General features: G+C 61.4%; 1 protein-coding gene across 2 annotated transcripts in view; it reads right to left on the bottom strand.

The window, feature by feature from the left end:
• TMEM132C (transmembrane protein 132C) overlaps positions 1-27,809 on the bottom strand; it is a gene marked incomplete at its 3' end in the record, with an annotated part of 94,169 nt that continues 66,360 nt past the window's right edge. The window contains exons 4-10 of one of the 2 annotated variants that reach the window (XM_079762634.1): positions 17,553-17,739; positions 10,272-10,415; positions 7,014-7,076; positions 4,850-5,055; positions 3,451-3,730; positions 2,383-2,574; positions 1-1,239 (exon numbers count right to left, since the gene is read on the bottom strand). In XM_079762634.1, coding sequence (XP_079618760.1) covers positions 1-1,239; positions 2,383-2,574; positions 3,451-3,730; positions 4,850-5,055; positions 7,014-7,076; positions 10,272-10,415; positions 17,553-17,739 — 2,311 coding nt within the window. The remainder of the gene's footprint in view (positions 1,240-2,382; positions 2,575-3,450; positions 3,731-4,849; positions 5,056-7,013; positions 7,077-10,271; positions 10,416-17,552; positions 17,740-27,809) is intronic. The other variant, XM_079762635.1, reaches the window with a different exon arrangement.

Genomic DNA, 27,809 nt, shown 5'->3' with positions numbered 1-27,809 from the left:
CTACACTGCGTCCTGGAACTTGTCCAGGTAGGTTCTCAGCTCGTGGGGGGCGCCCACGCCCAGGTCCGGGCACACCCACGGGACGTCCTCGGGGCCGCTGGGGACGGGGGTCGCGGTGGGGCCGCCGCCGTCGGGGAAGGTGGCGAACTGCACCTTCCTCCTCCTGGAGGTGGGCGAGGGCGGGGGCTCCCGCCTGGGGTCCCGGCCCAGCCCGCCCCCCGGATCGGCAGCGGGGCGGGGCGCCTGGCCTTGCGCCCGCTTCGGGGAGCCGCCCCCGTTCAGCAGGAGGCGGCTGAGGTCCTCGCAGCCCGCGGGCCCGCGGTCCAGGACGGTCGTGCGCTCCTCGGGCGGCGGCGGCGGGGGCGGCGGCGGCGGGGACCCCCGGCCCGCGCTGTCCAGCAGCTCCGCCTCGTTGCCCAGCCACACCCAGTCGTGCGAGTGGGTTCCCCCGGAGGAGGCGGGGCCCTCGGGGGGCAGCTGCTTGCGCCGGTACCTGAGGGCGAAGGTGGCGCAGTTGACCAGGAAGACGAGGATGGCCAGGCAGAAGACGCCCAGCAGCGCGTACATGCCGATCTCCAGGTCGCTCAGGCCGCGCGCCCCGGGCGCCAGGCCGCCGCCCGCCAGCCCCGCTCCGGCCGCCGCGCGCGGGAGCCCCCCGACCTGCGCGGGGAAGTGGCTCAGGTCCAGCGGGATGTTCTGCACCTGCCCCTCGGCGGGCGGCCGGGCCCCGTCCGGCCGGCTGTTCCGGGCCGCCTTGGGGTCCAGCAGCGACCGGGCCGTGGGGCCGCCCCTGCGCGCCGCCCCCTCCTCTCGCTCCCAGGGCGCGTCCGGGCCCGCGCGCTCGGCCTCCGCGCCCTTGGGCCGCCGGTCGCTGGCGTGGTTCCTGATCTCGCCCTCCGCGTCCTCCTCCGCCGCCTCTGCGCCGCCGCCGCCGCCGGGGCCCGAGTCCGCGTCCTTCGGGCCGAACTTGACCCGGACGCTGCCCACGCCCCCCGCCAGGACGCTCCGGCGCTTGGACTTCTGGCAGGTGCCGGCGATGCTGAGGTCCACGCGGACCAGCGGCCCCTGGCCCTCCCCTTCGGCCGCCACCACGGGCCACCCCGGGGCGCGCGCCGGGGGCGCGGACACCACGGCCTCGTCCAGGGAGGAGGCGCTCAGGGCGAAGTCCCGGCTGTCGTAGATGTCCAGGGGCGCCACCGAGCCGTCGCTGAACCGCAGCCACGTGCTGACCACGGCTTCCTGCGGAGGGTGGGGGGAGGGGGCCAGGGAGGAAGTGGGGCAGGCGGGGGGGGGGGGGACGACAGCCCGTTAGGGGACTGGGCGGGCGCCCCTCTGCTCTTAGGACACCCGCCCCCCCTTACCGCCCCTCCAGTTCCCGACCACGGCACTAAAGCAAGTGTGGGGGGCCCAGATAGAGTCACCCCAAGATGTGCCTCTGTGGTATGCAGATTGTTTTGAGCTAAAGGCAACTTTTGAAACAGAAATATTTATTGATTTCAGAGATGAAGGGGGAGAGAGAGAGAGAGAGGGGGGGGGGGGAACATCAATGATGAGAGAGAATCATGGATCGGCTGCCTCTTGCACGCCCCCCATTGGGGATCGAGCCCAAACCCCGGGCCTGTGCCCTGACCCGGAATCGAACCCTGACCCCCCCGCCCCCCGCCCCCCGCCCTCCGCCCTGGTTCCTAGGTCGATGCTCAACCCCTGAGCCATGCCGGCTGGCGGAGCTTAAGGCGATTTTAGCTTCAGGCTTAAGAGAAACTCCTGCCCCTCATTTAACGATCCCCAGGGCTTGGATGAGGGGCCTTGCCCATAAGAGACGGTCAGCGACGGCCTTTTCTTACCAAACACCTGCTCTTCTGATCACCCCGCAAAGACCCTGGAACAGAACCCAGAGGGCCCCACCCGGCTGGCTCAGGGGTTGAGGGTCGACCTAGGAACCAGGAGGTCATGGTTTGATTCCCCGTCAGGGCACAGGCCCAGGTTGCAGGCTCGATCCCCACCAGCAGGGGGCGTGCAGGAGGCAGCCAGTCCATGATTCTCTCTCCTCATCGATGTTTCTCTCTCTCTCTCTCTCTCTCTCTCTCTCTCTCTCTCTCTCTCTCTCTCTCTCTCCCTCCCTCCCTCTCCCTTCCTCTCTGACATCAATAGAGATATATTTAAAATAAATAAAATAAATAAATCAGGCAGATGGGGACGCTGTGGCCCAGGTCACCCCAAGTCCCTGTGGGCGAGACGGGTGCCTTTGTCTGCAGTGCCTCGGCCTGCATTCTAGAAGGGGGTTCCAAGACCCCACCCCTGCCCCCCACCCGCTTCCCCTCCCCCAGAACCAGGCCCGGGAGCCGCCTGCCCCTCTCCATCCGCCGGGCGCCGGGCTCCCACCTGCTTGGGGGCCCGCAGCAGCTCGTCCGCCTCGGCCACAGCGGTGACCACCCTGCCGTTCTCCGCGCTGGGGTGCAGGGTGACCGACAGCCCGGCCACCAGCTGGACGGCCAGGTCCGTCAGCGACACTCTGTCCTCCAGCACCGTCACCGTCTTCTCGGCCAGGATGGAGTCGGACAGAGGGGACAGCACCTGGGGGGGGGGGCGGGGGGGGCAGGACACGGGACAGATCCATCATCACACCGTTCCTGTGCCCCGTTCCTCCATCCCAAACGGCGGAGGCGCAGAGACAGGGAGAAGCCACAGTGCCGCGCTCAGCACACACACGGAGAATCAGATAGTCACCCCCCTGCCCTCCCCCCACCCCGACTCTTCGGTCTCTTTGGGAAATTGAAATACGTATTAAAACCCATCCTGGCCCGGCCGGCATGGCTCGGTGATTGAGCATTGACCTGTGAACCAGGAGGTCCTGGTTAGATTCCTGATCAGGGCACCATCCCCAGTAGGGGGCGTGCAGGAGGCAGCTGATGGATGATTCTCATCATGGGTGTTTCTCTCTCTCTCTCCCTTCCTCTCTGAAAGCAATACAAATATATTTTTTAAAAATCAAAAAGGAAGAGTGGGTAGGGTGGGAATTGAGGGCAAAGACCCCCATGGCTTTGTCCTCTGTCCTGGAACCCCAACGTGTAGGCACCCCCTGGAGGTCAGGGGCCCTGGGACGCTGAAGGAGCTTGTCGGGTGAGTAAATGGCAGAAGGACAGAGAGACTTAGGGGCACGTCCCCCCGGCCACGGGGGGCGCAGTGCGGGGACACGGGTGCTAAGTGAGGAGCGTCAGGGTGGGGTGGGGGGCCCTGGGAGGGGGTGGGGATGAAGCGGCTTCAGGGAGCGAGGGGTCACGCCTTCTGCATTCTGTTCGGGAGGAGACTGGCCCTCAGAGCTGGTCCAGCCTCCCCGTCCGGTGCCCCCAGGATGCCCCCGGGGGGACAAGCATTGGTCACAGGGGCCCCGCCCACCTGGCCAGCACCCCGCCCAGCGCCCACCACGCTCAGGGCGGGGCAGCCTCCTACCTGGATGGTGGTCATCCCGGCCTCCCGCCCGACCAGGACCCGGCCGTCCAGCAGCGTGGCCACGCGCGGCGCCTCCAGCTTCATGAAGTCGGCCACCAGGTGGGTGACGTCCACCTGCCAGTCGGGACCAAGCAGGAGGCTGGGCGGGGCCCAGGGCCCGGCGCCCTCGGACAGGAAGCGGGTGAGCACGCGCACCGTGGCGCGCTGGTACTGCAGGGCGCAGCCCCGGCCGCGCCGCGCCTCCTCGTCCTCCTCCTGCTCCTCGCTGGCGTGCGTGGGCCTGCGGGCAGGAGGGGGCGCTCAGGCGCAGGGAAGGGGCTCCCCGAGGCTCTGGGGCCTCAGGGCAGTGGGGCGGGGTGTCTCCGCCTACAGCAGGGCCTCTCCACGGGGCCCAGAGCCTCAGGCAGCTCCCCCTCGAAGACACTTATTGACAAACTAGAGGCCCGATTCGTGCAAGAATGGACCCTCCTTCCCCTGGCTGCTGGCACCGCCCTTGCTCCGGCCTGGAGCCACTTTTCCGCCTTCCCACGCTGCCCAGAGGCCCGGATCGGCTGGGGCAGTGCGGAACGCCCCCGGCCGCTCCACGCCTGTGTATGCAAATTAACCCGCCATCTTTGTTGGGTTAATTTGCATACCCACACCTGATTGGCCGGCGGGCGTGGTGAAGGTACGGTCAATTTGCATCTTACTCTTTTATTAGTGCAGATAACAACATGAGCGCTAACGGTTCCTCAGCCCCCGCCATCCCCTAAGCAGCTCGTAGTCATCGAGTCGTGGCCAAACTGAGAAAGACGCAGGTCACATGTCACCTCTTACGGGGCACGCGGGACCTGCCAGGAGGTCTCCATTCCCAGCGTGCAGGAGGCAGCCGATCCGTGATTCTCTCTCATCATGGATGTTTCTCTCTCTCTCTCCCTCTCCGTCCTCTCTGGAATCAATTTAAAAATAAAAATAAGTGCAATTAAATGTCATCCAATAATTTGATTGTCACAGAACTTGTCAAGCTCCTAGCTATTCCCACCCACAGGAGGAGGAGAAAATAAACCCCAAACTCCAGTTCCCCGGGGGCCGCGGGGCTAAAAGCCATGCAACTCCCCTCTCGTCCCTTCCAGGGAGGCACGCCCAGAGGCCAGTCCCCCCAAGGCCCGGGTCTGACGCTGACTCTGCCGCCGGGTGACCCTCCTGCTGGCTGGGCCCTCTGGCCTTGGTGTCCTCAGAGGGCTGAGGTTAGGCCCGAGGACATGCGATCGCCGGGACAACAGCAGCTCCTACTGTGCGCAGGCCCAGCACCTACTGTGCGCAGGCTGCTTTCATGTGATGATGGATAAACAAAGCCACGGCCATGCTCTGGTGTATCTCCCCCCCTCCTCCCCGCCCCCCCCCCCGAAGCGGGGCTCACCTCTTACTGTCCACGATGGGGACCCGCCAGCCCTTGATCTGGCTCAGCTCTGTGTCCGAGACCTCGATCTGCAGCGGCAGCCGGGGCACCCACACGGTGACGTGCAGGGGGGCGCTCAGGTGCTGGTAGGTGAAGGTCACCACCGCGTCCACCTTGCCCTTCATCTCCTTCCCGTTGACGAAGACGTAGTCGCAGCGGTCGGACACCTGCGCAGACAGAGAGGGGAGGGTAGAGGGGCTCGCGGGCCCGGAGACCATCCTCCGGGTCGTCCCGTTGCTCACAAAGGGCACAGGCTAAGATCGGGTGCCTCCCAGGCCAGACCCGGGGACAAGGAGGCAGCGTGGAGGGTTTGCTGGGAGGTGACCCTGGAGGGCGGCACCCGGGGGGGGGGCAGCGTGAGGGGGACAGAGAAAGAGGAAGGGTCCGTGGGAAGATGCAGGAAGCAGCTGGAAGGGGCAACGTGGACAGGCTAGGACCCCATCAGAGGTCCCCGGGGAGCCTCTGACTGACCATGGGTGCCCCCGGGACCTGCAAACAGAGGACTGGATGGCTAGAAGCCCCTCCCCCAACTTTGGTGATGGTTACGTCTCCTGGCAATCAGACTGGGGTTTTATTCCTCCATCTTATAAGACTGAAAAGTGGAAGTGGAAGTGGGTTGGGTTAGAGGGAAACACCGTGACCCGTCCTGCGGAGCCGAGTTTATGGGATGCGACCGACACCGACCCCATGTGCCCGCATCAGCAGCCAAACTGAGAAACGCTTGGAGGCAAGAGGGGCCTCTGGCTCGTCTTTGATCTCCTGGCTCCTCACACCAGCTGCTCAGGGGGAGCTCAGCAAAGTGGATACTCAAGGGATGGATGGATGGATGGATGGATGGATGGATGGATGGATGGACAGATAGAGATGGATGGATGATGGATGGATGATGGATGGATGGATGGATGGGTGAATGATCGATGGATAACGGATGGACGATGGATGGAAGATGGATGATGGATGGATGGATGGATGGATGGATGGATGGATAAATGGATGGATATATGGCTGAATGATGGATGGATGGATGGATGGATGATGGATGGATGGATGGATGATGGATGGATGATGGATGGATGGATGGATGATGGATGAATGATGGATGGATGATGGATGGATGATGGATGGATGATGGATGAATAATGGATAGATGATGGATGAATGATTAATGGATAATGGATGAATGATAGATGGATGATGGATGGATGACCGATGAATGATAAATGGATGATGGATGGATGCATAGATAGATAGATAGATAGATAGATAGACAGTTTGATTGATAGATGGATGGATAGATGGCTGAATGATGGATGGATGGATGGATGGGTGAATGATGGATAGATAATGGATGGACGATGGATGGAAGATGGATGGATGATGGATGGATAGATAGATAGATGGACAGTTTGATTGATGGATGGATAGATGGATGAATGATGGATGGATGGATGGATGGGTGAATGATGGATGGACGATGGATGGAAGATGGATGGATGATGGACAGCTGGATCGGTGGGTGAGCAGGTCCTTCCCTCATGGGCACACCCACTTCCAGACAAACAAACAAGAATCTTGGGGTGAGGGGAGCTGTGGTGAGAGCCTGAGGCAAGAGGGAGCCGAGAGCCGGGGAAACACAGGAAGTTAACTTGGAAACTGCTGGACAGCACTTCTGTGCGTCTGCTGACTCCTCGGGGTCACCGCCTCCTCGGAGGACACAGGGACAGCGAGTTCCTGTGATGGAAACGCATGCCCTGCAGTTCTGTGGGGACGCGTCTGAGTTAATGAAGTCATTCCTGGCGCCGCCACAGGGGCGTTCCCACCCTGAGCCGCAGCGGCCACGTTGCTGATCTGTCTCCGTCCAACCCCCGGCCCGAGCGCTCCCACCCGGTGCAGAGCCAGTAGCTCCCCCCTCACCCTCCCTCTCCCCGGCTCCCAGGAACCATGGACAGCTGCTCTGGGCCCCACGTCCACCCTCACCCCCTCGCACTGTGTTTGCAGGGGCAGCTGGGAGGGCTGGGCTCAGCACACCCCCGTCTGCGGGGGACAGTGGCCGGGAGCTGGTGGGCGGGTACACGCCAATCCATCTCGGGCTCAGGGTCAGGCATGCTTTAAAGTGTTTACACACCGATTGAGGGCGGAAACCAATTCCAGCCGCCGTCCCAGGCTCGTCATTAGCGTGGAGACCGGCCTGGACGAGAGTGATGTCCGTAATCATTTCTTTAATCAATGTTGCAATTTACGGGCCATTGACTCCCTCGTTTATTACCTTCCTGGCTCTGGCGGGAGGGAAGCGGCGGCTCCCGGATATATAAGTGATTACGAGGAACACGGAGGGCGTGGCGTGGCGTGGCGTGGCGCTGCGGTGCGGGGGGGGGGGCCAGGAGGAGGGGAAGGAGGGGGCTTGTACCTGCTATTCCGATGGGGCCGTAAAGGCCTGGGGAAACCTCGGACACACTCATCCCCGTCCAAGTGGCCGAGGCGGGAACCACGGTTTCCCACAATGAGCTGCCTCCTCTGCACCAAGGAGCCCAAATCCACCGGTTTATTTATTTATTTTTTAATATATTTTTATTGATTTCAGAGAGGAAGGGAGAGGGAGAGAGAGAGAATCATGGATCGGCTGCCTCCTGCACGCCCCACACTGGGGATCGAGCCCACAACCTGGGCCTGCGCCCTGACCCGGGAATAGAACCGTGACCTCCTGGTTCACAGGTCGACGCTCAACCCCTGAGCCAAGCCGGCCGGGCCCTGGGTCCCTTTGATGAGGGCGCTAATCCCATCCATGAGGGCTCCACCTCACGGCCTCATCGCCTCCTGAAGTTCCTCCTCCCACCACCACCTCAGGGGTCAGGACCCCAGCCTAGGGATTTGTGGGGGGCAGGGACACAGACATGGGGGCCCTGACCTATTGCTGCCATTGTTCGTTCTGTTGCTTTAAGTTACATCTTTGTGGGACCGACGCCCTGAGTCCTGCCTCCAGATACCCAACTGCTCACGCAACACCTCCGCTCGCAGCTCCAATGAGCCCCTAAACTGAACATGAGCGGCCGGCGTGGCTCAGGGGTTGAGCTACGACCTATGAACCAGGAGGTCACGGTTGGATTCCCAGTCAGGGCACAGGCCCGGGTTGCAGGCTCCACCCCCACCAGTAGGGGGCGTGCAGGAGGCAGCCGATCCATGACTCTCATCATCGATGTTTCTCTCTCCCTCTCCCTCCTTCTCTGAAATCGATAACAATATATCTTAAAAAGAAAACCATTCCGAAATCAAACTCCTGCTACAGGGTTTTTTCTTGCCCCTTAGGAGGGGGGGCTGGGAAGGGAAATGAAGTTCCGAGACAGAAACGGCAGATTCCCAGGCTTCGCACCTGAGCTGTGTCCCCTCCTCTGAGAACCACACCCCTGGGGGCCCCCACCCAGTAGGGCTGCCTCGTTGTACGCCTGCGATGCGGTCTCCCCATCCTCTCACCCTCAGGCCTTTCTGGAGTTTCCTCGCATGTAAACACCCCGGAGAGACGTTCTGTGACATTTCCTCTTAAAACTGCGACCCTCCCAGCTCCCCCCGCCCCCCCTCCATCTCCCCCTTTCGCTCCAGCCGCCGAGCCCGCTCTCCATCTGACCCGTGTGCTTTGGTTACTATTTCTCCTCTGTCGCGGACCCTCACCAGGGACCAGGACTGTCTGGTGCAGTGTTCTAACCCTCGTGACCGGACCAGCACACAGTAGGTGCTTCACGAAGCGTGCGCTGGAGAACGGAGGGGGGAATCGGGCCTCGTGAACCGGCGGCCCTGCGCCGTGTTTTTAAAAGAGCAAACGCGTTCCCGGCGTTTGAAAAACCCTGGCGTCCAGGTTTGTTACCAGCCTGACGCCTGAACGCACCTGAGTTCTCTGCCCGGGGGGCCTGCTGGTCCAGAGACCAGACTGGAGGGTTGGGGGCTGGAGTGATGGGCCGCCATCCAGCCCCTAAGATGCTCCCCTCCCCCGGCCGGCTGGCTTTCCGCATCTCACCGCTCCTCCGAGCCGCGTGGATTTCGTCACCTTCCTCTTTGGTTTTAGTTTTGCACGGTGTCCCCAGCCGACAGACCGTGTGCGGAGTGTAAACCCCGCCCGGCCAGGGGCCAGGGGCCAGGAGCCGGCCTGAGCTCTGTCCGGGGTGCAGGCTGCAGGGGTTGCTGGGGAACCGCCCCCCTGGCCCCCTCCCCCCCCACACACACACCGCGGGAGCCTGCGGGCGGCTGATTTCTTCCTGATAACAACTGCAAACAACCTGCCGGCCCTCGATGGAGAATTAAGTGGCCAGAAACGGTCCCAACATCCCCAGGGCGGCATGTTGTCAAGGCAACCGCAGCGGCAGCTGGTGGAGAGGAGGTGCCGGGGATGGGGCTCTCCACACGCGGCCCCTCGGCCCGCCCGCCGCCCGCGAGTGTGGGCACAGGCACATGCACCCGCGGGGGCTTCCCGCGGTGACGGGGGTCGGCCGGCCGGCCACGGGCAGGGATTCTCCGCGGGGCGATGTCTCCCCCGGGCGTGTGGCTCCTGTCCGGACACAGTGGGTGGGCTGTGGGCATCTCCGGGGTGAAGGCAGGAGCGCTCCCCAACGCCCCACAGTGCTCAGGGCGGCCCCGCACAGTCACCGGGGCAGGAGGTCCGGGGGCCCAGGGGCAGAGCCCAGCTCAGAGGTCAGCCCTTTGCCGTCCAGCGCGGCCGCCCCTCGCCACACGCGGTCCAGGGCACGGGCCGGTGCTGCAACGGAGGTGTGCTCCACGCCTCAACACACACGTGAACCCTGGCCAGTGTCTCTCAGCGGTCAGAGCGTCGGCCCACGCACCGGAGGGTCACGGGTTCGAATCCCGATCACGGGCATGTACCCTGATTGCAGGTTCCATCCCAGGTCACAGTCGGGGTGAGTGTAGGCAACTGATGGCTGTGTCTCTCTCACATCAATGATTCTCTCATCAATGTCTCTCTCTCTCTCATCAATGCTTCTCTCTCTCTCTCATCAATGTTTCTCTCTAATCAATGTCTCTCTCTCTCTCATCAATGTCTCTCTCTCTCTCATCAATGTTTCTCTCTAATCAATGTCTCTCTCTCTCATCAATGTCTCTCTCTCTCTCATCAATGTCTCTCTCTCTCTCATCAATGCTTCTCTCTCTCTCTCATCAATGTTTCTCTCTAATCAATGTCTCTCTCTCTCTCATCAATGTTTCTCTCTCATCAATGCTTCTCTCTCTCTCTCATCAATGTTTCTCTCTCTCTCTCTCTCTCTCTCTCTCTCTCTCTCTCTCATCAATGCTTCCCTCCCTCCCTCCCTCCCTCTCTCCCACGCTCTCTAACAGGCGACGGGAACACACCCCGGGGCGGACTGCCCACCACAGAACCCCTCACCTTGAGGATGGCCTCGTCGGCGGCCTTGCACTCCACAGCCTCGGAGATGTCCGTCACGGCGCCGCTCTCCTCCACGGACACGGCCCGGAGCGGCAGGACGACCGCCTGCCCCGTGAGGATGGCCGTGTTCAGCAGCTCCGTGTCCTGCGGGGACCACACACCAGGGTCGGGGGGCTGTGGTGGCCGCGCGGGGAGCCCGCCCGCTAGGTGGACGCGGCACCCAGCCCCCGCCTCCGGAACGCGGCAGAGCACCGTCCTGGGGACGGTCGCCCGAGAGCGTTGAACAGCGAGCTTTCCGGGCACCGAGGGTCGCCTGCCTCGCTCACAGCCGCCCTGTTCGCGGCAGCGCTCAGACCTGGGGCAGTGGGTGCCCACAGGGGTGGGGAGGGGAAGGGGGGGGTCTGTGGTGCCGCTACTCCGTGGAAGACTGTGCAGAGCAAAGCGGAAGGCATCTCACCCTTAGAGACGGCCTGGAGGGACCTGGGAGTATTTTTGAAAAAAATATTTTTATTTATTTTGTTCATCCTCACCCGAGGATATTGTTCCATTGGTTTTTAGAGAGAGAGGGAGAGACAGAGAGAAACATCGATGGGAGAGAGAACCGTGGACCGGCTGCCTCCTGCACGCCCCGCACTGGGGATCAGACCGTAACCTGGGCCTGTGCCCTGACCGGGAATCGAACTGTGACCTCCTGGTTCAACCCCTGAGCCAGGCGGTCGGGCCCAGGGCACAGTTTAAAGGCGTAACATTGCATTGCCATTGGGGCCGGGCCCCAGCCCCAGCCGGACCGGAGGAAGCCGGGTGCGGGGCAGGCAGGGCGCGGACACCACCTGCCCTGACCTGCAGGAGGCGCTGCAGGAGGCGCGCCCGGCCCCTGCTCCCTGCAGCCCTCTGAGCCCCGAGCCCAGACACACCCGTGGACCCGCTCAGGGCCTCCGGGACGCGCCCGGGCCGGGCCGGCGCTCAGGGGAGCTCCCTGCGTGACTAAGTGGCTTCTCTCGGCTCCGGCTGCGCCTCCCTCCCTCCCAGGACACCCCAGGGAGCGGCTGTGCTTCGCCGGAAAGAATCCATGGGAGTCGGGCCTCTAATTCACTGTCGTTTCCAATTTGCACGGAGCCGGAGGCTTGTTATTCGATTCGCCCTCCTACATGCAAATCGGCTGCGCGTCTTCTGCGGTCGTACAGACGGCGTCTTTAACGAGATCAAGAGCACGGGCTTACTTCCCGAGCCTGAGGCACCGAGGCGGGCGAGGGGACGGCAGAGACGTCAGTCCAGGCCCGCCGGCCACGGGGACGGGCACGTGTCGCCGGAATGGGTTCTCACGCGGAGAAGAGACGCGGGTGGAATAGGACGCAGCCGTGAACAGGAGGGAAGCCCAGGCGCCTGCTACAACGTGGAGGACACGTGAGAACCTGGTGCCGAGTGAGCCACGCCGGACACGGAGAGCCACGTGTTTGTAGGATCCCACTCCCCGCGCCGGCCCCACGAGCCAGGGTCCCGGCCAGCGGCCTCAGACGACCTTCCTCCAGCCCTGTAGTGCTGTCTCCTGCACGCCCCCTACCGGGGGTCAAGTCCAAAACCCGGGCCTGTGCCCTGATGGGGAATCGAACCGGGGACCCTTCAGTCCGCAGGCCGAGGCTCCGTCCACTGAGCCATACCGGCCAGGCTCCCTGGCCGTCTCTCTGCAGTTCCTCCCAGAAACCTCCGAATGGTGAGCAGTGCACCGAGGAGGACCCGCTGGGAGCCGCCGGCGGTCAGCATTCTGATGGGACGTGCTGGGAGCCGGCCCGCCCGCCCGCCCGCCCGCCCGCCCGCGCCTCGGCCCGGCAGCCGCCCGCCCGGAACCCATCACGGCGGCCCGGCGGCCTCGGCAGGCGGCCTCGCTCCCGCTCCCAATGATCATAACCGTCATTATGATAACGGATGCTCTCGCCCCTTCCTTCTCTACTGCGGCTGCCGTAAAACTCCCCAAACCGGGAGGCTTAGCGCGCGGAGATTTATCCTCGCTCGGGCTGGGGGCTGGGAGTCGGAAATGGAGGTGTCGGGGGCCTGACTCCCTCTGAATCCGCAGGAAACGGCTTCCCTGGCCGCCTCTAGCTTGCGGGGGGGGGGGGGGGCGACCACCCTGGGTGTCCCCCCCACTGGCAGAGACATTCTCCTCTGTGTGTGTCTGTGTCCAAATGTCCCTTCCTTTTTCTTTTTCTTTTTCTTTTTAAAATATATTTTATTGATTTCCGAGAGGAAGGGAGAGAGAGATAGAAACATCCCTGATGAGAGAGAATCAGGGGTCAGCTGCCTCCTGCACGCCCCCTCCTGGGGATCGAGCCCGCAACCCCGGCCTGTGCCCTTAACCGGGAATCGAACCCTGACCTCCTGGTTCATAGGTTGACGCTCAGCCCCTGAGCCACGCCGGCCGGGCTTATTTTTACTTTTTAAAAAATAAATACGTGGGGATGACATGGTTCATACAATGACAGAGCTTTCGAGTGTAGCAGTTACTTTTTATGCAGCTCTTCCGTGGGTCTCTGTGGGGGTGCTGGGCGGCCAGACCCCCAAGGTCACGGCTCTTGCCAAGGTGACCTTGGGAGTTCCAGGCACGTGGGTTCTCACCGCACACGACCCTGCTCGCCGCCTGGCTCACAGGAAGTTACAAACCAGCCTCCCCCCCCCCTCCCCTCTTCCCTACGGGCAGTTCCCGCCCAAGAGATGGGGCCTGGCCACCGTCCACCATTGAGCAGCTCAGTCCTGCGAGTGGCTGCCGGGCCCGCACGCCCCGCTCCCCGAGGACCCCCAGAGCTGTCCGCGGCCCCAGGCCCATCCTCCCCGGCTCCGCACGGCGGGGAGACGCGGCTCCCACCTCATTTACTTCCAATTCGCTCACAGCGCCATCGGGGGCGCGGGAGCCCGGCTCACTTACCCGTCAATTTGCTGCTAATGCAAGATGGAGATGCCGCTCCGAAGCGCTCACTTAAGACAAAGAAAGCAATTCCCCGCACGGGGGCGGGCGATGGCGAGTCATTACCCAGGAGCCTCCGCTGGGAGGGCGCACCAATTAGGGGGCACCGGGTGCCCAGAGAAACGTCCTCCTTTATTTTATTTATTCTGCAACCTCGCTGAGAATGGAGTCGGCGGAGACAGACGGGGGGTGGGGGGGCAGGAGCAGGGTTACAGTTGTGAGTCCAGGAAACAATGTATCCTTGTAGTATGACCGTCGTTTCGAAGTTTATCTTTATTCATTTCAGAGAGGAAGCGGGGGGGGGGGGGGGCACGCTGGAGGTGAAATTGCTTGGTCCCCACCCCAGCTTTTATCCAGGGGCGTTGGGGGCGGGGGGTGGGCCCAGGAATGAACTCTGGGTAACGCGGGCACAGAGGGGAGTGGCCACCGGGATCTGGGGTGTCTGATGGTCGGGCTGGGGGGTGGGGCGGGCGCTGAGATTAGGCCCGGGCATGGGGCATCGGGCATCGGGCATTGGTCTGGGAGATGCTCAGGAATGAAGGCCAGTGACTTCCCACATCCGGCGCCCGACGAATTCCCCGCTAGCTGTTGGCACAGGAGACTCCCGCTGCCCTTCAGCACGGCCTGCCCACATGCACCCCGAAACCCCCACGAGTCCTACGCGGGCAAAATGGTGGAGTGAAAATGCACCGTCTATCGCAGGCAGAAGGGATGGAGGACGCTGCCCCCTGGTGGCAGAGATGGGCGGTGCGCCACCTCCCCGCTCAGGGAGAACTATTACCGATTTTTTATTTTTTTTTTAACCAACACCGGTCACAGCCCCGCCCTGAACCCCACTGCCTGGTCCAGGGCGCGTTGGAGGTAAAACAGACCCATGGTACAAGGTAGCCATGTTAACGGACTCCGCAGCTCATCTCTGCTCCTGCCGGGGGTCCAGGCCCTTGCCCGGCTGACCTCCGTTGCCACAGGTTTGCCTTGGAAGAAATTTCATAAACGGATCCTTACTGCAAATTCTCTCTCGAATGCCAGGGAAGGGAGAAGGGAGGGGGAGAGAGAAACATCCATGATGAGAGAGAACCATGGACCGGCTGCCTCCTGCACGCCCCCTACTGGGGATGGAGCCCGCTACCGGGGCCTGTGCCCTGACCGGGAATCGAACCCTGACCTCCTGGTTCCTAGGTCGACGCTCGGCCCCCGAGCCACGCCGGCCGGGCTCCACGCCCTTTAATTGGCATTTCCCAGCGACGCGCGGCGCTGGGCATTTTAATGCTGCTAACATTTCGGATTTAAATAAATGCCTTTGGTGAGTCCTGGCTCGAAGCCATGGAGACGCGGCTCAGACATCGAATTTCATCCTGACGTTGAGAGAATTTAAAGAGGAACCAAATCGTAGGACGGGGAGAAGGCAGGCGCGTTGGCTCATCCCCAATAGGAGGAGAAAAAAAGAAGAAGAAGAAGAGAAATCTGAAGAAAATGACAAGGGTCAGCGGAGGCAGCCGACGGAGCACGCACCTCCGCGATTTATGCCGCCGGCGTTTCCATTAATTATTGACATACATGCAATTAGGAGGATCCTGCCGGTCCCCGTGTCACTTTTCCTTGTAAAACTGGGACAAAAAAATACAAAATGGCCTCTTGTCTGGACCAGCCAATCCCGCGTCTGAGTAATGAGATGGCCGGACGCCCAGGCGGGCCAGCAGGCCCTTGGCGGGCCCCGCGCTGCGGGCCAGGCGGCACCGCTCCAGGCTCCCTGCTGCCCCCTGCTGACCTCCCGGATGAATGCAAACCTTTTGCCAATGGGTGGAACCTATTTTCGGTTTCCTCTGCCCCCGTCAGCCTCACAGTTTTAAATTTTTTATGTTTATCCTAGAGGCCGGTGCACACATTCGTGCACGGGTGGGGTCCCTCGGCCTGGCCGGCGATTGGGGCCAATCAGGGCCATCTTGACCAGTCCCAATTGGGGCCGATGGGGGCCGGCCAGCTGGGGAGGGGCCGCAGAGGGCTCTAGGGCCCTGGTCGGCAAACTGCGGCTCTTTGGCCCCTTGAGTTTTTAGCAAAGGCCAGCTTAGGAGGACCCTAATTAAGGTAATAACCATGTACCTGCCTATATAGTTTAAGTTTAAAAAATGTGGCTCTCCAAAGAAATTTCAATCGTTGTCCTGTTGACATTTGGCTCTGTTGACTAATGAGTTTGCCGACCACTGACCCAACTCATCCAACAACTAACCAGCTATCAACCAACTACCCAACTCATCAAACAGCTAACCAGCTCATCAACAAACTACTTGGCTCATCAAACAATTAACTACCAGCTCATCTACCAGCTACCCACCTCCTCCAACAACCAGCCTGCTGTAACTGCGCACACCTGTGCGACTCCAGAGTCTGGAGAGAGACTCCCCCGGGCGCTGGACGAGCTGGGACCGTGGTCGGCAAACTGCGGCTCTTTGGCCCCTTGAGTGTGGCTCTTCCACAAAATACCACGGCCTGGGCAAGTCTATTTTGAAGAAATGGCGTTAGAAGAAGTTTAAGTTTAAAAAATGTGGCTCTCCAAAGAAATTTCAATCGTTGTCCTGTTGATAATTTGGCTCTGGGGACGAATGAGCTTGCCGACCACTGGGCTAGGGCGTGTCTGGCCCTCTCGTCCAGTCCGGATCAGCCAGACCCCAGCAGCAAGCTAACCTACCCGTCTGAGTGTCTGCCCCCTGGTGGTCAGTGCATGTCATAGCGACTGGTCAAGCAGTTGACCAAACGGTCGACCAGTCAGACACTTGGCATATTACGCTTTTATTACATAGGGTTATTTTTGTATTGATTTCAGAGAGGGAGAGAGAAAGAGAGAGAGAGGAACATCCATGACAAGAGAGAATCATGGATCGGCTGCCTCCTGCACGCCCCCCACGGGGGGTGGGGGTGGGTCAAGCTTGCAACCCATCGGCTCTTCCGGTTTTTGCTGCCACTCCCCAGCGGCCACAGCTTCCCTGCAGGGGCTTCTGGTGACTGGGCCTGTGTCGGGGTCCACGGGGTCCCAGGAGCAGGTGGCCCCTCTGCCACCGCCCGTGTGGAAGGCCAAGAGTCGCTTCCCAATACGGGAGAAAATTCTGGCCTTTCTCAGCTCCGGGACAAACCCCGGGCGGGGGCCAGGGAGAGAGAAACCTCCTTTCCCCTCGCCGCTCCCATCCGGTGGAAAGCCAGGACCCCGATAAATTCCCCTGCAAGGCGGCGCCCCCGCAGGTGCCTGAACACGACACCCCACACAACCCCTTTTCCCTTTGCTCCCAAGACTCTCCAGCGCGAGGGGTGGGGGGGCTGGCCCCGTGGAGGTTCCCTGCGCGTTCCAGGACGCTGTTTTCTTCCCGTTACAGCGCGCGCACAGCGTCTCAAGAAATGGGTTCTGTAGAACCTCTTAGTGGGCACAGCCTGCGTCGGAGACACACGGGAGCAGCGCCTACGTGGCTGCGGGTCTGAGTCCTGCACGAGATCGGAGGGAGAGGCCTGCTCTGAGGACACGCCACTCACCGACTGTGCGGGGAGCCGCCCGCCGCCCCGGGGCCGTCAGCGGGGGGAGGGGGCCGCAGAGGAGGCCACGACCGCCCGACCCTGGGCCGGGAGGGGAATGGCATGGCATGGCTTTGGTCCCTGCTTCCTCAGAGCCAGAGGGAGGAGGAGGGACCCCGTGACCCTCGAGCCGCTCGTGAGCGTCCCTCTCGGCTCCGGCACAGGGAGGACCCCACGTCGCGCTGGGAGGGTGACGGCTTCTTCTCATCCGCATGCTGCCCGTCTCCCGTCCAGTCAGGCTCCACCACCTTTAAGGTGAGAACCGAGCCGGCGTGGCCCAGGGGCTGAGCGCCGACCTAGGAACCAGGAGGTCAGGGTTCGATTCCCGGTCAGGGCTCATGCCCGGGTTGCGGGCTCGATCCCCAGTGGGGGGCGTGCGGGAGGCAGCCGGTCCATGGTTCTCTCTCATCACGGATGTTTCTGTCTCTCTCCCTCTCCCTCCCTCCCTGAAGCCAATACAAATACGTTTTAAAGATAAACTCTGGTGAGAAACCCTGAGACACAGAACTAGACACCAGTTACTCGCCTCCTCACGGCAGCATCCCAGGGCCTGGTCGTGCTGGCTACCTGGCCTCCACCTGCTCGCTGTCGGGGGGGCGGGGGGGTCCCTGCAGGGCGAGCCCGGCCTGTCCACCGCGTAGCGCTGCCGAGGAAGGCTGCACCAGGGCAGGGGCGCCCCTCCGGGTGGGGCGATGACACGCGTGCCTGTGAGTCCCCGAGCCACACCCCGAGGCCACCGGCCGCACCCACGCCCGCGCGCGCCTTACCGTGGCCAGAGGCACGATGCCCACCAGGTCCTGCTGGCTGACGAAGATCTGGGACATGGTGCTGCCCGCGGCGCCCGCGTGCGGGTACTCCAGCTGCCAGGCGATGGGCTGCGTGCCCGACAGGCTGCTGACGCCGGCGATCTCGAAGCTCAGCTGCGCGACCTCGCTGAACGCGGCGCTGCTGCTCCTGCGGGGGGACGGGGCGGGGGGCGCGTGAGGCCAAGGGGCCCGCCGAGGTGCCTGCTCCCCCCCCTCCGCCCCCCTGGCCGCCCGGGGGCCAGGATCTGGGGAGAGAGGACACCCCTTCTGGGGCAGCACCTGCCGGGCAAGACGCCGGGAACCGCACGCAAGGCCGGCAGACGGGGCCGAGGACGGACGGCCAGTCCACCAGACCGCTTAGTGACTGAGCTTCATCTCGTAAGAAAATGGGGGGGGGTTGTTAAGAAGCTCAAAGGGCTGCACCCCCAACACACACACACACACACGCACACACACTCACACACACACTCACACACACACACACTCACACACACACACACTCACACACACACTCACACACACACACACTCACACACTCACACACACACACTCACACACACACACTCACACACACTCACACACACACTCACACACACACACACACTCACACACACACACACTCACACTCACACACACACACTCACACACACTCACACACACACTCACACACACTCACACACACACACACTCACACACACACACACTCACTCACACACACACACACTCACACACACACACACACACACACACACTCGCCCGTGAGGGGTTTCAGCTTCAAAGCCACCGCCCACTGTTCACGGCTTTGTGGACGCAGAAACAAGTGACGACCAGCCCTGGCCGGTGGCTCAGTGGTTAGAGCGTCAGCCCGGGGACTGAAGGGTCCCGGGTTCGATTCCAGTCGAGGGCGTGCACCTTGGTTACAGACTCCATCCCCAGCCCAGGTGGAGGCCCCTTGTGGGAGGCAACCCATCGATGTGCGTCTCTCACATCCGTGTTTCTCTCTGTCTTTCCCTCTCTCTTCCTCTCTCTAAACAGCAATGGGAAAATCTCCCTTCTCCCTCTCCCAGCACCCAACGCCCAAAGGTGTGCAGGAGCAGGTCACTGCGCAAAAAGGGGGGGAAAGAGGATTTTACTGCTCGTCCCACGGAGGCGCAGACAGGCCCCAGGGCGAGAGCGGCGTCCCCACGGGACTCCCCCCCCCCCCCCCGAGCACCCCGCCCCCCCCCCCCCCACCCTGGCTGTGCGGCAGGGCCCTCAGCCGCGGCTGGAGGTGACGCGAACCTGGGGAGACCTGGGCCTCTCCCAGCCTCACGTAACCAGGACCTCAGGAGGCTGCGCTCAGACTCTCCTATTTAAAAAAATACGTATGCTTTTATGGATTTCAGAGAGGGGGAGGGAGAGGGAGAGAAACATCCAGGAGGAGAGAGAGCCACGGACCGGCTGCCTCCTGCACGCCCCACACCGGGCCTGTGCCCTGACCAGAATCGAACGGTGACCTCCCGGTTCAGAGGCCCACGCTCACCCACGGAGCCACGCCGGCAGCCGGGCACACGTTGGTGTTTGTAAAGCTCCGGTGAGGTGCCCGGTGCCCACAGCCCGGTTCTGTGCGCCCCTGAGCCGGCTCCCTCCTCCACTCAGGCGGCTCTCTCTCCATCCCCTCCAGTCCATTCTCCGGGGCCGCCCTGGCGGGACGCCACGCACAGACCCCGCGCTTCCTCCCGCTCAGGGCCTTCTAACCTGCTTTTCCCTCACATCCCCCCGGCTCCCCGGCTCCCCGGCCGCCCCACCCGCCGCGCCGTCCACGGCCCGTCCCCCCTCCTCCTTCTCCAAAGCGGGGTCCCTGGGCGCAGGGCTGCGTCCTTTGCGCACCGTCTGTCCTTTGCGCATCGCAGCGCTGACCGCTAGGAGGCGCGCGCAGCTGCCTGTCGAATGGCTAAGGGACCAGGTCGCTCCGCGCCAGGCCCGCGTGTCTCCTCCCCCGGGGCAGGTGCGCATTCGTTTCCCCGGAGGAGGCGGAGGAGGCGGAGGAGGCGGGCGCAGCGGGGAGGGGCTGGGGCACCCTCCGGCGCTATCGGCCCTGCCAGGCGCGCTGGACTCGCTCCAGGAGGGACACGGAGCGCGGAGTCCACGGGAGACCTGCCAGGAGGGACACGCTCCGGGGACCCCGCTGAGACCCCGCGCTCCCGGAACCGCACGGGAGACAGACGGCGCCTGGAGCGGCTCCCAGCCTGCCGTTGGCTGCGGTGCCTGCGGAGCCGGGCGCGTGGCCGGGAGGCCGGGCTGGGGACCCAAAGGGTCAGTGACAGCTCACGTGTCCGACCGCATCCCGGACTGCAGGGACCCGAGGCAGGAGGGCAGCTTTACTTTTTATTTTTAAAAATAGATTTCTATTGATTTGAGAGAGAGAGAAACATCCATGATGAGAGAGGATCATGGATCGGCTGCCTCCTGCACGCCCCCCACTGGGGATGGAGCCTGCCACCCGGGCCTGTGCCCTGACCGGAATTGAGCCGAAGAACCGGAATCCCTCCGAGGCCTAAAGGATCCCTGAGCGCCGCACTACGCGAGGGAAATGAGGCGCAGAGGCTTGGACTGGGGTCTCCTGGTCCCTGGCCCTACACCCCGCTCCCCAATCTCCTGTCCCTGCGCCCACGGGGGGGGGGGGGGGAACAGCAGCGGCCCGGCCCCTGGGACGTGACCTGGACGTGGCTCCAGAGATACCCTCGGGGCGGCGACAAGGACGCGGGGGGTGTGCGGGGGACACACGGCCATCAGCAGGGCGCGCTGCTGCGGGCCCGTCTCTCGGGTTGACGATCACGCGCCTTCCCGCCCGCTTTTCATCTCCTTCCCCCTGTCACTCCGGCGCCTGGTTAATATTGGCCACAATTTTCTTGCCACAAGAGCCATGATTGTTTCTCTTAAAAGGAAGAGAAAGGGGGTGTGGGAGCGGGGGACGGGGAGCAGCCAGGAGAGATAGATGCAGCGGGGACGTCTCGCACATCATTCCGGGACACGCCGGCCCGGGCCGGTGCTGTTGGCTTATGTAAGAGCCTCCTGATTGCATGTGCGTCCCCGCTCCGCCTGCAGCTGGCGGCGCCGTTAACCTCGGCAGCGCCGGGCCCCGCGCTTGCAAAGTAGGTCGGAGGCTGCTCCACGGGTCCCGCTCAATAGATCTCCAGCACACACACCTCCCCACGTGCACCAGCCATGCACGCCTGGAGCTCGGTGCTGCAGAGGACGCGCGAGCATGCATGATGCATCTACAACAGCTGCTGCTCACGGGTTTGATTACTGTCACGGTTTGCAATGTTTTTGACGCTGAAAAAGAGACTTTGTCGCACAGGAGCAACCTTCACACGCTACGGAGAAGGATACACAGTGTCTCCCCCATCCGGGCCCCGCCCTCGCTCAGGTCCCCTCCCCCTCCCACCCCAGAGCCGTCCATTCACAAATGCGCGCCTTTGTTTTATTTTTAATTGTGGTCAAGCACACATGATAGGAAGGTGGCCGTTTCAGCTCCCGGTGGCGACCACCCCCGCCGTCCGCCTCCAGAACTCGCTCCGTCTTGTCTCTTTAAACTCCGTCCACCCCCCGCCTCCCCCCCCCCCCCGCGCGAAACGGCACCGCCCCTCCCCCACGCCTGCCCCCCTCCCTCCACCTCCTGTCTCTGTGGGTTTGATGGCTCCGGGCACCTCGTGGAGGTGGAATCGTGCGGTGTGTGTGCTATTGTGTCTGCCTCATGCCACTGAGCATAATGTCCTCAAGGCTCAACCATGAAATTGGATGGGGCAGCATCTCTTCCCATTTTTAAAATATATTTTTATTGATTTTCGAGAGGAAGGGAGAGGGAGGGCGAGAGAGAGAGAGAGAGAGAGAGAGAGAGAGGGAGAGAGAGAGAGAGAGAGAGAGATTCATGATGAGAGATAATCATGGCTCGGCTGCCTCCTGCACTCCACCCACTGGGGATCGAGCTCGCAACCCGGGCCTGTGCCCTGACCGGGAATCGAACCCGGGACCCTTCAGTCTGCAGGCCGACGCTCTCTCCACTGAGCCACACCGGCCAGGGTTCTTCCCATTCTTAACCTCGAGTGTGAGCAGGCCACACGCGCTGCTGGGCCGGTGCCCGGCTGTTTTCTCTTTTCTGTTTTTCTTCGCTTTGCAATATTTCTTAGAGAACTTTCCAGGTCAGGAGAGGCAGCTAGGGCTCATTTTAAATGGCTACACTGTTAATAATGCGGATTTTGTAATCGAAGAAAACACAATAATCTCAAGAGAAATATAAAAAGTGCTTTATTCAAAGTAATGTCCATCGCTAGCTACATATTTCCCCCACCTTACAGGTAATTTGTGGGTACCGTCCCAATAGAACTTTTCTTGTTTTGAGGCAGACCATTCAGAGACCCCATTTTCCACTTCTTCGTCCGTGTTGAAGTGCCGCTCAGACAGTGCGTGTGCCATCGATCGGAACACGTGGTCATCTGAAGGAGCAAGGTCTGGTGAACACGGCGGGTGGGTTCATACTTCCCGGGCAAGATCTTTTCATGTGTCTGTACCTGGTGTTGAAGGGTGTGATGGTGCGTCATCATGGAGCAAAATTACTTTGTCGTGTCTTCTGGCCCATTCCTGTCATTTTAAGATCAAAGCATGGTTCAAACTGACCTGGATGTTCTTTGTCTTTCACATCAAAATCATCCCTTTTAAAGCGTTTAAACCAGCGCTCACAAGTATCTTGAGATGGAGCATGTTCACCATAAGCTTCCCGAAGTCTACGATCACTTTCAGCAGCACTTTTCTTCAAAGCAAAGTAACGAATTAAAACTTCCCGCAAATGCTCTATTTTTTGGCACGAAATTCGACAATTTTAAGCGTAAAAATACCTATGATGTTAACACCTTCGGAAAATTTGACATAGGAGGTTTTGAAGCTTGTTGTCAATACAACAAAACAGCCTACATATCAAATCGCATCTATATCAGCATATGTGTAACCCCATCGATTGAAAAAAATCCGCATTATTAACCGGTTGATGGTTAATCCGAACCATTAACTGGTTGATGGTTAATCCGCATTATTAACTGGTTGATGGTTAATCGGCACCATTAACCAGTCCATCTGGTATAATATTCCACTCGGTGGAGGTGCCCCGATTCACCCGCCCAGCGGACTCCCGTCTGTCACAGGCGCCGCCGTGGTACATGTCAGCGCGTAGGCGCAGACCGGGGGCTACGTTCTCTCAAGCGGACCCGCGTGGCCATAGGTTTGGGGCATTTGGAGGTTCCTGTCATTGCCCTGGCTGGTGTTCTCAGTGGCGAGAGCCGTGGTCGGCAAACTCATTCGTCCACAGAGCCAGATAGCAACAGGACAAGGACTGAAATTTCTTCTGAGAGCCACATGTTTTAAACTTAAACTTCTTCTAACGCCACTTCTTCAAAACAGACTCGCCCAGGCCGTGGTATTTTGTGGAAGAGCCACACTCCAGGGGCTGAAGAGCCGCCTGTGGCTCGTGAGCCGCAGTTTGCCGACCACTGGGCTAGAGCATTGGCCCGGGCACTAGAGGGCGCGTATCCGGGTTGCAGGTTCGATCCCCGCCCCCGGCAGGGTTCATGCACAGAAAAGATATCCCATTTCAGAGCAATGCTTTTAGGACGTGGTTTGCGTTTAAAAATAGCTGTCTCAATTATTTAAAAAAAAAAACGAAAAGAAACGTAAAATTTCCCTGCACACAATAGGAGGGAGGGATCGATTTTGCACCTGATAATCCATAATCAGAGAAGGAGGAGGCCTGGAAGGCAGAAATGCTCTGGAGGGGAGAGAAATGATTACGGGGTGGGGGGGGCGGTGCGGGGGGCAATGCGGAGAGCGTGGGGTCTGGAGTGGGTCCCAGGAGCCCTGAGGGGACGGGGGAGGGGGGAGGGCTGGCCGAGGAAGAAGCTAAGGATTCCCGTTGACAGGGCCCTTTCGGCGCGGCCTTGAACGCCGGGCCAGACGCCGCCACCAGCTTGCCAGGCCTTCCCACGGGCGGGCGCGTGCGGGGCGCGGGGAGCCCCTCCGATGATTGCCAGCGACGCCCCGTGTGGGAGCAGGAGGCAGGCAGCTGTCCGGCTTCGAGGCATGACCTACATTCTCCTTTCAAACGCAGCCTTCTGCTCCCACAAAAGACTCGGATTCAGACCCGAGCTCTGGGGGCATCCGCGGGAGGGGGGCCTTCTGGGATCCGCGGCCGGCTACGCGGGGGCGGGAGCGAGCCCTGGGCCAGCGCTGTGACGGCGTTCGTTTTTATGTTTGCCTCTGACCCGTGGCTACGGACACTGGGTTTTATGTCTGTTTGTTTTGTTTTATAATTTTTCATTTCTTCTTATTTTTAAAATTGATTTCAGAGAGAGAGAGAGAGAGAGAGAGAGAGAGAGACATCCGTGATGAGAGAGAATCCTGGATCGGCTGCCTCCTGCACGCCCCCCACTGGGCATCGAGCCCGCAACCCGGGCAGTGACCTCTTGGTTCATAGGTCGCTGCTCAACCACTGAGCCACGCGGGTCGGGCCCTGGGTGTTTATGTTTAGGAATGATACAAAGTTTCCTCCTTATTTTGTTTACGTAGAAGAAAAAAAAGATGAGTCGACATCGGCATCAGATACCGGCTAAGCGGTAACATGTGGCTGTGTGGCCGCAGGATCGGGCCTCAGGACGCTGAACGGGTCATCGGCCACGTCCGGAGGGCGGGGCCCACGCGGAGAGCCGATTTGAGGGCAGGTGCCCCCGGCAGGTGTACCCCGTTCTGGGCCGGTTCCTCTGCCCGGCGGCGTCCCAGGCCTGGGCACCTGCGCGCTCAGGGCCCGGAACACGGGTGAGGTGCGTGGAGGTATGGCTGCCATCCTGTGAGCACGAGGCAGGGGGCTGACCCCGGGCCGACGATTGCAGAGCAAGAAGCGAGAAGGAGCCTGGGCCCCCGATGGCCCCGTGGAGCCCCTCACCGGCCCCGCCCACGTTCTAGGCTCTGAGCTTCACGTGGGTCAAAGGTAAAAAGCCCCAAAGCATCGGGTTCGGCCACTGTCCTCTGCTTCCTGTCCGTCCCCGGCGGGAGCACCCACGAAGGCAGGAAAAATGAGGCGGAAACTCACCCATCGGAGCGGTTCTTCCCGGCACGCACGTCGGAGCAAGATCCGCGGGGGCCTGCGCACGCTCTCGCGTGTGGTTGGCGATTGGACGGTGGAGAGCGCGTCCCACATGGCTCTGTGCCAGCGAAACGTCAGGTGCGTCCTGCGTCTTTCCTCAGCGAGACCGTCCTGGTGTGAGTGTGTGTCTGTCCTTGCATTTTCTTTTCTCTTAATCCTCCCCCGAGGGTATTTTCCCATCGATTTTTAGGGAGAGTGGAAGGGAGAGGGGGAGACAGAGAGAGACATCGACGGGAGAGAGACCCATCGATGGGTTGCCTCCTGCACGCGCCCGACCAGGGCCTGGGCCCAGGGAGAAGCCTGCAACTGAGGTGCGTGCCCTTGACCGGAATCGAACCCGGGACCCTTGGGTCCGCAGGCCGAGGCTCTACCCACTGAGCCACCCGGCCGGGGCTGTGCCTGCCCACTCCTCCTCGGCGCTCAGCGGCTTTGTGAGCGGGACGTGACCCCGGCTGGACTCACTCCGGTGTAGGCGCCGCTGCCCCCTATTTTTTTGCCGACGTGGCCAGCGCCGCTTCTCCGTCTTCGCTCTCTCTCCTGACGGCGACGGCGGAAGAAAGGCGCTCGGGGACGGGTCCGACGAGGAAGGAGGCGGCCGGGGCTCGGGGCGGCGCTGCCTCCCTGCACCTGCCCGGCTCTCTGCCTTCGGCTCTCCCTTTCTCCTTTTGTCTTCCACGGCGTTGGCAGGAGACGCCAGGCAATCAAGGTTCTATTTCGGGCAGCGGCGTGAGCCGTGCTCGCCGCCCGGGAGACAATGAGGGATGAACCCGGGCCCAGCCCGGCCACGTGTCCACGGGGAAGAGAAACGCAGCCCGTGAATGTTATCGTGCCCCCCAGATGGGCGGCCCGGCCCCGCTTCTCCGCTACCTGCCGCCTCGCCACCTCTCCGCGCAGCTCCCAACGCCGGCGCTGTCACGGCGGGCGGCGTCTGTCGGTGTCGCTGGGCGGACAGGGAGCCGCCCGCAGGACGGACGGAAGCCCTGCTCCCACGGTTTCCCTCCCGCCCGCCCTTCCTGCGCGCCTCCCGCCTGGCGTAGGGAGCCCCCTGCTCTCCTGATACGTGTTCTTTCCTTTCTGGTTGATATATGTTCACGGATGTCAGAGAGGAAGGGAGCGGGAGAGAGACAAGGGAACTCCGACGATGCGAGAGAGTCACGGGTCGGCTGCCGTCCGCACGCCCCGCCCTGGGGACCCTGCAGCCGGAGAAGGTGCTGATCGGGAATCGAACCAGGACCTCCTGGTTCACCGGTGGACGCTCAGCCACGGAGCCACGCCGGCCGGGACACGGGCTGATTCCTGTGTGGGCCCTGACTGGGGATCCAGCCCACACGCTTGGCGCATCCGGTAGCTCAGTGGTCGGCAAACTCATGAGTCCACAGAGCCAAATACCAACAGGACAACGATGGAAATTTCTTTGGAGAGCCAAATTTTTTAAACTTAAACTTCTTCTAACGCCACTTCTTCAACATAGACTCGCCCAGGCCGTGGTGTTTTGTGGAAGAGCCACACTCAAGGGGCCAAAGAGCCGCAGTTTGCCCACCACGGTCCCAGCTCGTCCAGCGCCCGGGGGAGTCTCTCTCCAGACTCTGGAGTCGCACAGGTGTGCGCAGTTACAGCCGCTGGTTGTTGGATGAGGTGGGTCGCTGGTAGATGAGCTGGTAGTTAATTGATGAGCCAGGTAGTTTGTTGATGAGCTGGTTAGTTGTTTGATGAGTTGGGTAGTTGGTTGATAGCTGGTTAGCTGTTTGATGAGTTGGGTAGTTGGTTGATAGCTGGTTAGTTGTTGGATGAGTTGGGTCAGTGGTCGGCAAACCCATTAGTCCACAGAGCCAAATATCAATAGTACAATGACTGAAATTTCTTTTGAGAGCCACATTGTTTAAACTTAAACTATATAGGCAGGTACATGGTTATTACCTTAATTAGGGTCCTCCTGAGCTGGCCTTTGCTAAAAACTCCAGGGGCCGAAGAGCCACATGTGGCTCGTGAGCCGCTGTTTGCCGACCACGGCTCTAAGGTGCTGAGCTACCCGGCCAGGGCTTGCTAGGCATCCATTAGAAACATGTATATCCCCTTTGTGCCAGTAGGGGGAGCACTGTCTGGTCCCTCCCCCCTCCTCCCCCCTCCGCCCCCCCATCTAAGGGCTCACGGGTGCTTCTAGCATGTGTTTGTGAGAGACTGAAAGCCATGTTGGGACCAGCCTCCAGGACTCAGACAGGAAGCCAACCAGAAACCAACCTCTTTCTTGCTGACCCAGCGATTTGGGGGGATGGTGGGGGTGGGGGTGGGCATCCCGACCCCTTTGTCCAAACCCATGCACTCCTGCCCGTGACCCTGTGGTTCCCAGACAGCGACCGGCCGTGGCCGTCTGCGGGCAGCGCGGTGGGCGTGAGCGGCCCGGCCGGAGGGCCCGCCGAGGGCTAAGGTGACTCGCTGTACCCTTCAGCCCCGCGCGGCCTCCTGGGCGGGAAATTGCGGGCGTGATGGATGGGACTCCTCGCCAGTGAGCCCCGTTACACGCTGCGGGGGAGGGAAGGCCGCGGGGCGCGGGCATCGGGAGGAATGCATGGGACGGGCCGCGGGGAGAGAGGCGCTGCTGGGCTCCCGGGGAGCGCGGAGCGGCCGGGAGACGCAGCCAGGGAGGCCCAGGACCGGAGAGGGTCTGAGCGTCCTCTCTCCGCGAAGAGGCCGCCTCTGGCCCACGTGCCTTTTTTCTTTTTTAAAAAATATATTTTATTGAATTTTTACAGAGAGGAAGGAAGAGGGATAGAGAATTAGAAACATTGATGAGAGAGAAACATCGATCAGCTGCCTCCTGCACACCCCCTACTGGGGATGTGCCCGCAACCGAGGTCCATGCCCTTGACCGGAATCGAACCCGGGACCTTTCAGTCCGCAGACCGACGCTCCATCCACTGAGCCACACCGGTTTTGGCCCCACATGCCTTTTTTCCTTTTAATTTCCTACTAAGTGTTGCTGTGTTTTCTGCTGAACAAAACCCTCGAGTATTTTGCCACGCGAGGGGGCGTGGCTGACCTTGAAAATG

This window comes from Cnephaeus nilssonii, assembly GCF_951640355.1.
Source record: "Cnephaeus nilssonii genome assembly, chromosome: 22".
In the NCBI taxonomy this organism is placed as follows: Eukaryota; Metazoa; Chordata; class Mammalia; order Chiroptera; family Vespertilionidae; genus Cnephaeus; species Cnephaeus nilssonii.
The sequence above is the reverse complement of the archived record's forward strand: the minus strand, read 5'-3'. Positions and strand labels throughout refer to the sequence as shown.